Source organism: Saccostrea cucullata, unplaced genomic scaffold (assembly GCF_032062105.1).
Source record: "Saccostrea cucullata isolate Sc308-1 unplaced genomic scaffold, CSIRO_AGI_Scuc_v1 ctg5958, whole genome shotgun sequence".
Classification (NCBI taxonomy): domain Eukaryota; kingdom Metazoa; phylum Mollusca; class Bivalvia; order Ostreida; family Ostreidae; genus Saccostrea; species Saccostrea cuccullata.
In genome coordinates, this window is record NW_026929361.1 from 1 (window position 1) to 13,555 (window position 13,555).

Consider the following 13,555-nt stretch of genomic DNA (forward strand, 5'->3'; position numbering starts at 1 on the left):
GACTGGCCGCAATAGGAAATCCAAGTTTTACGTTAAAATATATAGGAAAAATCTTCTTCTCAAGAACCACTGGGCCAGAAAAGCTGAAACTTATGTGGAAGCATCCTGGGAAGTGTAAATTCTAAATTGTACAATCCATGATCCCCGGGGTAGAGCTGGGCCACTAAAGGAATCCAAGTTTTATATTGAAATATATAGGAAAAATCTTTAAATATCTTCTTCTCCTCAAAAACCTTGGGAAAAAAAGCTGAAACTTATGTGGAAGAATCATGGGGTAGAGTGATTCTAAGTTGTCAAAATCAAGACCTCTTGGGGTAGGATGGGGTCTCAATAGGTATTAAAAGGGGGGGGGCATCTGGTAAAGAACAGCAATGGTCAAATTTTCACAGGTGAGCGATGTAGCCCATGGACCTCTTGTTCATTCACTAGTGCTGTTTAGTATTTTAGGTTTGTCAGATGAGATTGAATTTGCTTAAAAGAATTATTCAAAATTTTCTAAAAGCTCCTTGTAGTTTATAAGTATCCACATCTTATTTATACCACCTCTCAAATAAATTAATGTGCGGTATTCAGGAAGTTCTCCCCCACTAACGTTAATATTACAGTGTGGAGTACAGAAAGAGGTCTATTGGAACGTTAACTGCAACCGCCTATGTATCTTTGTTTCGATTTTTTTTCACTTTTGGAATCATGGTTCAAATTCAAATTTCATTTGGTTGTTCAAGATATTATTATTATTTTAATTATATGTGATAACAGAAAAGACAATTTTCTATTTATAAAAATGTTCATGAAAATAGGATGCTTTACTCTAATGACAAAGCCTACCTTTTTCTGATCACAAAACCCAGCATTACTAGCATAACAGCACCCAATGTTGAAAAAATAGTCACTATTATTATTGTTCTGTTTTTAACTGAAATAAACATATACTTTTTTGATTTTGTGAAGATCATCTTTTATTTGGATGTGAAGTTAGTCATGGTGAACAAAAATATCTTCGTTGACTTACCCACCCAATGACGTTCATACTCAAAAGGTGCTGAAAAATAAATTAATTATTTTTAAACTAATTGTAAGAGGAAAACACATTCATCCTGATTTTAAGATATAATTTTATGAACTGAAAAAATTAAAATTATAAATACCATGTACTTTAATTACACATAAGATTTTAACATAAATGAATTACTGCTGTAAATATTGGTAGTATGAAATATACTGGACAATGTTTCTGTTTTTACCAAATAACGTCATTTTTGAAGTGTATCTTTGTTTAAAAGTCATTCTAATTTATATAATTAAGCATTCCAATGTTTAAAGACATAGTGAGAATTAATCGTTACATGCATAATAATATTTAGTTTTAGATTTAGCTTAAACTAACTGTCAAAATAATTTTTTTTACAAAAGGATTTTTAATGCCAAAAATAGGCCCCAGGATCACGAAACAAACTAAGACTTAGAAACAATTCAATCGCCTGTAAAATATTTATTAATCATTGAATTATTCTCTTAATTTGTAGAAAACGACACTTCTGTGAAGCAATATTTACAAATATTTTAGTTTTTGTCTGCTTGACTTAATTCAACATTTTAGAAGGACTTAAATATTTTGACTTAAGCTTAAGATGTTTCATGATTCCGGGGCCTTATATCATCTAAAGAATCATTAGATAAACAAAAAAAAAACCCCTTAAGTTCACGTACTATTGCGTACAAGAAAGTTCGCCACTGCAACGCCCTCGCTGTTTTCTACTACACACTGGTAACTTCCTCCATATCCCGATTTTGTTTTGTGTATTTGTAATATCCTACCGTTACCAGACAGTTGAATAACAAAATCTGCGAAATAAATAGGAATGTATAGTTTGCATACCAACTTTTCCTCAAATCAGTTCAATTTGAAGGAGTAGCATGTTGTATGGCACGCCAAATTCACAAAAATTAGCTAAACCTAGTTTCACAATTGCTAAACTAGGTTTATCGACTGTAAACTATAGTTTACAAACCGTGAACTATAGTTAACGATTCGATAAGTATAGTTTTCATCTGTAAAACTATATTTAACGGTTGTTAACTATAGTTTACGAATGATAATCTAGGTTTATCCGTCTGTAATAAAACGTTAACAATAGATTTTGTTGGTAAACATAGATTCACGTCTGTAAACTATAACATATGACCGTTAACTATAGTTAAGAGTTGTAAACCATAGTTTACAAATCGTGAAACTGTATTTATCAGATAATCTATGTTTTGCGATCGCAAATGATTGTTTTTGGTGTTAAGTATAGTTTACGATTCTGAAACATAGATTATCGCATTAACTATGGTTTACAAATGTGAAATATAGATTAACGTTGTTAACTATAGTTAACAGTCCGTAAACTATAGTTTACAACCGATAAACCTAGTTTATCGACTGTGAAACTATGATTAGCTCATTTTTGTGAATTTGGCGTGCTAAACATAGTTTCACAATTGATAAACTAGGTTTATCAACTGTAAACTACAGTTTACAAACCGTGAACTATAGTTTACAATTCGTTAAGTATAGTTTTCATCTGTAAAACTATATTTAACGGTTGTTAACTATAGTTTACGAATGCTAATCTAAGTTTATCTGTCTGTAATAAAACGTTAACAATAGATTTTGTTGATAAACATAGATTCACGTCTGTAAACTGTAATTTACGACCGTTAACTATAGTTAAGATGTGTAAACCATAGTTTACAATCTTGAAACTGTATTTATTAGATAATCTATGTTTTGCGATCGCAAATGATTGTTTTCGGTGTTAAGTATAGTTTACGGTTGTGAAACATAGATTATCGCGTTAACTATAGTTTACAGATGTAAAATATAGATTAACGTCGTTAAATATAGTTTACAATCCGTAAACTATAGTTTACAACCGATAAACCTAGTTTATCGACTGTGAAACTATGGTTTGCTCATTTTTGTGAATTTGGCGTGCCATAATGTTGTAATTGACGCCAGTATTTACACTGACTGAATTGTCTGACGTACATGTATTTCTTTTTTATACTTTCATTATACGTTTACATGCCCACTGGAATAATTCTCCGAATATTATATCTTTCCAGTATGATTACGATTTCACTGAATTCAAACTTTGTTATTTGTTAAACGGATAAGATTTTTTCAATAAAGATTTGTTGTGTATTGTTTTTTTAAATTAAATAAATTGTTTTAAAGTGGTTATTTTATTTAGGAAAAAATGCATAAGGTCTAAGATATCAAATATTTTCAATGTTATGTAAATGAAAACGTATTTATATTGCCGTTACCTTGATAGGAGTTGAGAACGTAGCCGTTTTTCATCCATCTGGTCACTACTGGATATGCTTCCCCTGGCGCAGAAAAAGCATCGCATGATAAAATAATTACGTCACTGGAAGAGTTCTCTGCAATCTTAGTCAAGAAACGTCTATTGTTTTCAACAAATTTTGGAGGGGCTTAAGAAAAGAAATAATAGAACTTCATGTTTAGTTATTAATTCGAAGTGAAACTTTTAAATACTTCCTTTTCATTCAAAATGTCTTTCACTCACAAGTTACATTAAGAAATGGATTCTGGGTAATGTTGTCATTGGCTATACATTGATATTGACCTTCGTCATCAAAGGTAACGTTCATTATCTGTAGAAGTCTTCCATTTTCTTTAATGATATACTTTCGATTACTTTCTATGCTCGAACCATTCTTGTTTTTCCATTTTATAACAGGAACTGGACTGGAAAATCAAATTCGACTTCAAAAAAGCTTTGCCAGCAGTTTGCTCTATATTTTTAAAGACGGGATTGTGAAAGCATCCCTTTTGCTTTAAAATAAGAGGGAAAGCTCACCTTCCAGAGAAAATGGACTTCAGTATTCCGAGTTGACCAACAAATGCCTTATATTTACTTTGATATACCGCTTGAACAGGAATAGATTTAGTTCTGGGATCTGTCCTGGAATCTGGTAAGAAATTAGATGTGATATGTTAAATCTTGTTTATCACATTGTACCTTGCAGCATAAATATAAACGGTAAGCAAACTACCCAATCAAATATTACATTTCAATAGTTTCTAGGAAACATATACTTTTTAAATATTCAATTCTTTTTCTTTCAGTATCAAAACAAGAGGCCCATGGGCCACATCTCTCACCTGAGTACTGTGGGTAGGAAAAAGTAGAAATTGGTTTATTATTGAAAAGTTTAAATCCAAAAGTAGAAATTGGTTTATTATTGAAAAGTTTAAATCCAAAAGTAGTCCCATGACCAATCATGGATTTGCTATTCTTAAGAAGATTTTTTTTTTTAAATTCCTTTATATTTCTATGTAAAACTTTGGTCGGCCATTGTGGCCCCGCCCTACCCCAGGGGTCATGATTTGAACAAACTTGAATCTACACTACCCGAGGATGCTTCCATACGAATATGATCAATTATGGATTTGCAATTCTTGAGAAGAAGATTTTAAAAGAATTTTCCTATATATTTCTATGTAAAACTTTGGTCGGCTATTGTGGCCCCGCCCTACCCTCCGGGGGTTATGATTTGAACAAACTTAAATTTACACTACCTGAAGATATTTCCCCATAAGTTGCATCTTTCCTGGCACAGTGGTTCTTGAGAAGATCTTTAAAACATGCCACCAAATTTTCATTAATTCCAATTATCTCCCTTTGAATGAGGGAGTGGTCCTTCATTTGATCAAACTTGAATTCCCTTCACCCAAGAATGCTTTGTGGCAAGTTTGGTTGAAATTGGCCCAGCGGTTCTTGAGAAGAAGTCGAAAATGTGAAAAGTTTACATACAGACAGACAGACGGACGCCGGAGAAAATGTGATCAGAAAAGCTCACTTGAGCCTTCGGCTCAGGCGAGCTAAAAAAGGAAAAATCAATAGTAAATGTGTTATCATGAGTTGCAATCTCATTTTCACCATCAAAAGAATTCAAGTGTGGATAAAACACATTTATATTCAATAAATATTGTAACCAAGGGGTGAAGTTTTGAAAATAATGGGATCTGTTTGCTTTTACATCATGTAGTCATAAGGTTCAATTTAGGACATACGCCACGCACCTTATCTACTGATAATTTTTCAAGATGTTCTTAATTTAAGATTATAGTGTCATCAAATGATTGTAGACAAAAAACAACATGCAATACCAGGGCTTTTGAAAAGATGTGAATTTGCTTTATTGTAAAATCAATTGCAGCAGAAAACTTACTCTAAAAGTTTTTTACAAATAAAAATACGAGGGTTGTTAGAAAAGTTCGCGAAAACATTGAATTACAGAAAATCTATTGTGTAATGTGAAGTATGACCTATGTCTGAATGAATTACTACATTTTGTTTATTTGTATGTAAAAAATTAGGTCCATATAATAAAATCTAAAAATTTTACAACTATTTTTACTATGGGGTTATGGGATTCACGGAGCAATCACTTGACGTAAGCGACGTGACAACCAGATTTCAACCCTTTAAGCTTTGTCGCAGTTTTTTCATTTCTTCAGATTTTTCTTATCTTTTTTCTACTTTAAAATTGAATATCTATATCGAGACATATTACTTTTCTACTATAAAGTCTTCTGTAATATTTTGAATATTATTGAGATCTTAAACAATAAAAAAAAAGTCTGTGCAGTCAATCGATCAGGTATGGAAACTATGCAAAGCCATATAGGCGCAACGCAACGTCCATGCGATAGGGGGGGGGGTATTGAAGTATCGATGGAGTAAATCATTCAAAATGTTACTCCTTCCATTCTTATGAAGCTACAACCATTTGAAAACTTGTTCTTTGTATGTGTAGGATATACTCGGCAGCATCTTGAACATTTTAATATCTTTTTGGACATTTCCTTGTCTGCACACATAATTTTAAAGTAGTGCAGTGCTCCATGACGCTCGATGACGTTCCGATTTTTGGCTGCGTTTTTACGCGATGATCATTTATAAACGGCAATAAAACAGTCATATACCATTCAATTTATTTCAAAATTTCTCCCAATGACGTTTTCTGCATACTTTAGCGGCAGGCAAAATATCATAAATCTCTTGGCACTACAATTGTGCAATCTTTAATTTTGAAAAAGAGTCTTTGTGATGTAAATGTGCCAAAATGTAACATGCTCCGTGAAGCAAGATTTATCAAAATAAAAATGCCGTATATTTTTTAATAATCACCGGAGAGCACCAAATTCTTGTATATTTATTGGAAAAAAGCTCAAGATTATATCTGGAAAGTTTGACCGGTTTCGTGGAAATAGCGCGCTAACAATAGAACTTGTCCGCGAACTTTTCTAACACCCCTCGTATTTCTGTTTATTCTTATTTGATTTACCATATACTTGGAGGTTTATTGACCTCCCCGTAACTAGTGTCTTTTTGCGTTCGTTCCAAATTCCACATGCATATGTTTTGTTGCCATCAGATTTCTTTATGCTTAGGAAATGAAGATTCCCTGTAATAATGACATTAAACATGAGATTGTGTTTTGATTTCTTTACAAGCAATTGTTAATTAAAAACCTCTTAAATTCAGTGAAAATTACTATGACGATCATGTTTATGACACATTTATTACTAGTATGTCGATTTAAATCTTGAAATTGACAAAGTGGAAATAAATTGGAAATCCCAAAATTTACAACATAATACATTATCCCTTTAAAAATGTGTTCCTTTACAAATCTATATTAAAAAGTCTTAAGGTACTCCGATCCTTAGGTTCTGGAAATCAAGCATTGACTAATTGAAAATGCTCACAAAAATGTCTCTGAATTTTCAAAGTAACGCGTTTTTACCCATAATAATTCTTCAGACTTCATCTTTCAAGTTTATCATATTATATAGAGAAAATTAGTAAAACTCAAATATATTTTCAGGAATTGCGAATAAAAACACCTGCTATGCATTTTATAATATAAATTTGATCAATTAACACATTTTAAAAATGAAAATCATAGGTATCCAGGCTTTTGAAGAAATTCCACAATTTTTATGCATATAATGTACTTTAATTTCTTTTATTTACTTCGATCATTTTACAATGCAAAGTGTATAAAGATTCTCCAGTCATTGCAAAGCTTCATAAATCACTTTTAATTTGATATCATGTTAATAAACATTGGTATTGATGGTTAGATTAAAATGAACTTCAATTTCTTCATATATGTATTTTAAAATGCCTTTTTCGGGGTAAAAATTTCGACTTTTAATTAGACCTTTCTGAGAACTTCAAAGAACCTTGAAGCACATTAAGAGGTATATAATGAAAATTATTGCATGAAAAAATTTAATTTTCCAGCTTCATTTTGAGACTTTTTGAACTAAATTATAAAATAAAGAGTTGTCCTTCCTGGCTGAGGATCGGAGTCCCATAATAACATTTCTAATGTTTTGCTGAGCGGGCATAAAAAAATCGATGTTTGGCCGCTGAGTGAGATGTTGGACCGGTCGATGAGATGTTGGACCACTTACGTCACAAAATGGGAGGAGCATATTCTCATTTTTATTCGTTGGTGTTTAGCAGTGACAGACCTGAGGTTACAGAACGACAGACATACAAAATACACGTGTAAAAAAAATGAAAGTCATCAAAACATTTATTGACTGTTTTCGGGCAAAATGTGTTTTGTCCACCTCAAACCAAACTGTCTACCTTCTGCCTAACGGCCTCAGGCAGACATTTTGGTACTTGGGTCCGACAAAACGCATGTTGCCCTCAAACTTAGTTAATAAATGTATATAGTTACCCTCAACCTAGTCAATTCTTTAACAGATATAAATAGCTTCTTTTTTTTACACAATAATGTAACACCATGTTCATAATTTGTTACCTTCACCGTCCACTGCTGTTTCCTTTCCTATGGATACAGTATTCGATGTTCCAATGCCATATTTCCATTCTATATCACACGATTCTCTCGGCTCACATCTAGGTTTATCCATACAATTCAGCTGACAATGGTGGTGTTCCTCACAAGTTTGTGTCAGTGCCTTCGTAGGAAATTTATCAAGAACTAAAAATATATTTTAAGAGTAAAACTGAAAAGCAAATTTTGCGATGTAAATCCAAGAGCACCAAAATATATTTGCCATCGAAAATCAAAAGAACATTTGCAATATTCACACCATGTCCATCTTGATATATGTGATGCTGTAAAATCACTTATTTTTTTTATGTTAAATTCAATTTCGTTGTTTGAGAAATACTATTAAAATTGGTTCATAGAAATTTCAGGATCTCCTCATACAATGAATCAGCTAAAACGAACCCTCCACTGAAAAATGTGAATAATGTGAAATACTGTAAATCACTTTTTATTCGCGAGAACTTTATTTTCGCGTAATTAAGCGAGACAGTGTACTCGCGAAAATTTAATTCTCATGTATAAGTATTCCTTAGGATTATATAGAGCAATAACCACAATTCGTGAAAAATTTGTCTCGCTAATCAAGGGTCACTGACTATCTCGCTAAAATAAAGTGTCGTGAAAATTAAGTGATCTACAGTACACCCTTTAAGCTTTCTACTGAATTAACGTAGATTATATATATTGAACATTTTAAATCTGTTTGAGCACTACTATAAGAATACTTATATAATGCAACTTTTGTACTCACTCGCTTCAGAGATTTTAACAAACAAGGATACTGAAGTTCCATATTTATTTTCTGCCAAACAATAGAATTCTCCAAAATCACTCTGTGTGAGATTTTGGAAGAAGATTGCTCCAGTTTTCTTGTTCACTACAATACGCCCATTGTTGTTGAATTTCATGTAATTTTTAAACCAACTATACCTGAAAAAAAAATATGTCAAAACCGATATGCAGTAAGCATATTGTATATTGTTTCCTTTGTTACATTAGATTTCAATCTACATTGTGTTGTAAATAATTTTCACTGTCACTTACAGTGTAATGCTGAAAGGTACAATTAAACGTACTCACGTGATTTCACCGTTGTGAGCACTACATAGTAGAGTCAAAGGAGAAGAATGAAAACGAGGCAAGAAATACTCTTGTTTAAACTCTGACGTTATCACGGGGGGAAGGTTGGATGGACATACTCCTATTGGTCAGTAACAAAACTAATTACGGACTTATCTAATTAACTTATCAGATATCGGAATTTAATATATAATCAATTAATTGTAAATTAAGAACATTATAAAAATTAAATTCATAGAATTCATGAATACAGTACTTTTTAATTTAAATACATTACCATGAATATAAAGAAGAACGCTGCCAAGAACGAAAATTTTCATGGCGCTTTATTCCTGTTAACACATATATTCAACAGATTTTTTTTATTGGTATTGACTTTATTTGGCAAACATATGCATAAAACAGAACGATATCCATGTCTTTATGGGAAAAGCGATGTATCATCGTTTAGACTGTTTCCTCAATCGAATATATTTTGATCCACAGTCTCTATTTAAAGCTTATATTTCAGGAAATTTGCTTTCCCCATTGCAGTGTCTATTAATTAACTAAATATGAGCAACATTCTGATTCAAATGTAGGTTTCTTGAATATTTATGCACTCATGACAATGAAGATGGGTGAACAAGGCATTCAAAGTGGCTATAGTGCAAATAACATGAATTGAAAGATAAAATCTTAATTATATTAAAATTTTCTTTATTATTTAATCTAGCATTAAGCAAAATCTCTACAATTTACAAAAAAAAAAAAAGCAAAGAATAAAATTATTTGCCTATGAAAAAGCATACACACAATATCTAGGGAAAAAGATCATTTTCTCATATTTTCACAAAATTTTTCGATATGAGTGGGTCATCGCTCCATTTTATTGAAAGATAATCCTAAAAGCTTGCAATAAAATATAATTTTAAGTTTTCAGAAACATAAAGTAAAGACCCACTATATCTTAAAAGAACACCTTTATGACAAAACATTCGCATCTTTCCAAGAAATAATTTCCCAATTTTCTAAAACATATCGAGAAATATATGGAGGCAATGAACAATATTTCAAGCTTAAATGTCCTTTAAGTAATACAATTTTTTAAGCAAACAGGGGTCTTAAAAACAGCAGAGGTGGGATCAGGTGCCATGGAGGAGTGGGTATCACCTTCTGACCATTCACATGTGCTTCTTGTCACGATCGGGAAATAACGTACATTTACTCTAATTTATGTTTATACAGATTATCGTGTATGTTAAAATGCAAAATTCTCATCTATAAATCCCTACAATTTATTTTTATGATGACTTGATGCATTTAGGTCTAAATCGAAAACAAGATTCTTGCAAATGAATTTATTTTTTTCAACATCGACCTTTTACATTATCAACAATTATTGTGCAAAGTATAACTTCTCATAATTCTGTTAAACATTGTATGACCCTGCAACTCATATTCTGCATAAGATATGCTGGATAATCATTTTCCAAAAACACATAGAAATAAAGACTGATTCTCCATATGGAATACATCAATCACTATCAATCATTTGATTATTATCTCGTCCTTTATATGTACTATTGTATATTCCACTGACATTTTCTGAATGATCATAAAGGTTCGATTCAGCATCGTCCAACGGCGGAGTGCTGCTTTCCCAAAATATTGTAGTTATTTTCCGCACAATCATCTGCGTCCTGAATTTGTGTCATAGTTTCAACACTATCAATATCTGTCCGTTCAGTTTGAATTTCAACATATGAATATTCAGGTTCCTTAGTAATAGTACCAGTAGAGTCGTGTTGTGAGTACAAATTGTTGGTTACAGCGTGCTTGAATCGCACAGCTAAATCTGTGTTTTTTGTAGGAATGAAAATTCTACAAAAGTATAGTTATCACTAAATTGTTTTCGTTCACTGACATGAATTTCAACAATTTTAAAATATTCTGAACAGCACACTATTCCTCTCACCTTTTATATATGAATATTGCTGCTACACCTGATAATAGAATTCCAACAAAAGCTGCAATAGTTATTAATACAGATCGCAAAACATCAGCTAAAAATTAAAAAAAAAAGTAAAAATTAAATAATTTTGTCATATAGGTCAAAAGGAAAAAGGACAAATAACAGATTTAGGCAATCGTAACCTTAGAAACAAACACAAAGAAAAATCATGGTCAGACAAGTGTTATCTTCTTTTCCATCTGATAATAGAAGAAAATTATACTTATTTCAATACACAATTCACCAGAAAAACCTGCCTCTGCCTCTTTTGGATGATCTTGAAAATCTTTCTCATTCAGCTTTAACCCGAGGCTACCATATTTTGGAAAGTATTCAACATTTTTGATAGTACATGTATATTCCTAAAATGACCTTGCTAATTAACTGACCAAGACCCAATGTCCCATTCCAAAAGTCAATATAAATAAGAAACTTAGTACCTTCATTTCAAATAAAAAGGTTAATGTTATAGCTTTAGGTACAGTATTGTGGAACAGGGTTTAAGAAATTGCAATGTTCTTGAACTTTGAAGAAAATGGATTTTGATACCTCCAGCCATACATTTAAAATAAGAGCTTAATTTCTAGTATCCTCGAACCAAAATATAAAACATCTTAACGGTTCTTTAATTATATAGTTACAGATTTGAATAAGAAGTAGTGGTCTAGGCAAAATATTGAAAAAAAAACTTAATTTTTTCAGCCATTCTTGAAAAAAAAATTTCAGGATTTAAGGAAGCTCTAAACACTGCACACTAAAGAGCTATACTTATAGTACAATTTTATGCAGTTAGAGTGATCTGCCCTTAGAAGTAAGATTTAAAAAAATGTTATTTACAGTTAATTACACGATTTGTAATAGATTAAAATATTTTTAGCATTATATAAGACCAAGAATAAGTAATTGAATCCATTGTTTTCATTAATTTTCCCAACGTAAGTAAACAGCAGTGATTTCTGCTCATAAGTAGTCCATTATCTTTAAAAAAAAATTCCTGCAGAAATGAGGCAGGTGCCCTATGTTATAAATGATTGAAAAAGTCTCAATATGGACACCTTTATATGATATATTTTTCTCCAAGTTCAAAAAGCACTTTATGTTAGTGTTTAGAGCTTCCTTAAGGATGATGATGCTATACAGGACGCCATAATACCTGAACTAGTAAGAATATTTTGTCATTTTTATAGATATGCAATTTCACCCATTTTCTTTAACTCCTAACACTGATTTTCATTGACAAAAATATCAGTAGATTCAAATGGAAAATAGTTTTAAGTTTGAAGCGTTGTTTACTTTTTCAAAAATAAATATAATGTCTAATTATGATGTGAAGAAAACTTGATATGGTAAATAATATTTTTTAATCTCACAATAAAATTAAAGATATGAGGAATATATGAAAATGATATTTACTATCATACCTATCTAATCCACACAATAAAACAGAATGAAGCATTGCTATTTTAATCAGAATATCACATTGTTTTCTGTTCTTGTAAAATAAAATAGTCTATCTAGAAAAGTTATCTTTCTATTATCGTTCTTAAAAATATTTTTAGTAAAAAAAAAAAATAATAAAATATTAATCAATTGGTCATAAAAATTATGGATTTGAAATTTCAATAACAATTAAAAGATAAATATTTCATTTTTCACAGTTTTAAGAACTGAGTATAAATGTTTTAAATAAACATAAAGGAGTATATATGATAAGAGTCAATTTTGGCCCCCTAAAAATCAACATTTTAGAATGACATTCAGATATGTTTAATTGATATTCATTTTGAAGAAGAGTTATATTAGAAATATTTCTATTATATTTTTCACATTTAAATGCACTTTCTAGATGTAAATGACATGAGAAATAATGCTATTTTTGCTATCTAACAAAAAAGTCAAAAATATGCCTTTTTCTTGATGTTTTTTCTTATGGGAAACACAGAGCGCAGGGTAGAACATACATAATTTTTCTGTCACTAATCAGTATTGGGTAGATGCATCTTTGGTAAAAATATAAAGCTTGTTCTAGGCTGCGCTCTATATTTTCTGGTAGAAAAACTGCTTGAAAATAAGCAGTTTTATACAAAATATGCTAAAATGGCGGGAAAACGTGATTTTAATGATGTCATATTTCTAAAATAACGGGATTTTGATCAAAATGAAAATGACCAATAAAGGTCGCATATATAGCTGTACAAATTAAATCTACTGTAAATCACTTTTTATTCGCGGAAACTTTATTTTCGCGTAATTACGCGAGACAATGTGCTCGCGAAAATATGATTCTCGCATATAATAATATTCCTATGGATGATAGAAAGCAAACACCACAATTCGTGAAAATTTTGTATCGCGCATAAAGAGGCAATGACTATCTCGCGAACATAAGGTGTCGCGAAAATTTAGTGATCTACAGTATGTATAAAGTAAAATTAAGATATTCATTTTTAGGGGCCAATTGAGACACTTACCATATATCGCTCTTTTTAATGAAAATATTGGCAATAGAAAATAGAAATCAACATTTAATTTGTACGACAGCTCAGATCTAAATGACTTGAACAGAAAAAATGTCCTCATTAT

At 31.1% G+C, this 13,555-nt stretch overlaps 1 protein-coding gene and 1 long non-coding RNA gene across 2 annotated transcripts; both read right to left on the minus strand.

The window, feature by feature from the left end:
• Positions 1–821: 821 nt before the first annotated feature.
• LOC134280605 (uncharacterized) lies at positions 822–1,835 on the minus strand. Its single transcript, XR_009994936.1, has 3 exons — positions 1,711–1,835; positions 1,013–1,042; positions 822–916 (listed from the first exon to the last, which is right to left on the minus strand). It is a non-coding gene; the product is annotated as an uncharacterized LOC134280605 (long non-coding RNA).
• A 1,445-nt stretch (positions 1,836–3,280) lies between these two features.
• On the minus strand, positions 3,281–9,349 carry LOC134280608 (neural cell adhesion molecule L1-like protein). Its single transcript, XM_062763053.1, has 8 exons — positions 9,257–9,349; positions 8,980–9,100; positions 8,651–8,829; positions 7,864–8,046; positions 6,367–6,486; positions 3,873–3,972; positions 3,579–3,760; positions 3,281–3,483 (listed from the first exon to the last, which is right to left on the minus strand). The coding sequence occupies exons 1-8, from the start codon at positions 9,297–9,299 to the stop codon at positions 3,281–3,283; spliced, it is 1,131 nt and encodes a 376-aa protein (XP_062619037.1). The 5' UTR covers positions 9,300–9,349.
• Between the last annotated feature and the right edge of the window lie 4,206 nt (positions 9,350–13,555).

Excerpts from the sequence above, each read along its gene's own strand:
- LOC134280608 (XM_062763053.1), bottom strand. The coding sequence starts at position 9,299 with ATGAAAATTTTCGTTCTTGGCAGCGTTCTTCTTTATATTCATG. Across the intron at positions 8,830-8,979 it reads GCTCACAACGGTGAAATCAC|GTATAGTTGGTTTAAAAATT; the intron begins GTGAGTACGTTT and ends TTTTTTTTTCAG. Across the intron at positions 6,487-7,863 it reads AACAGCAGTGGACGGTGAAG|GGAATCTTCATTTCCTAAGC; the intron begins GTAACAAATTAT and ends TCATTATTACAG.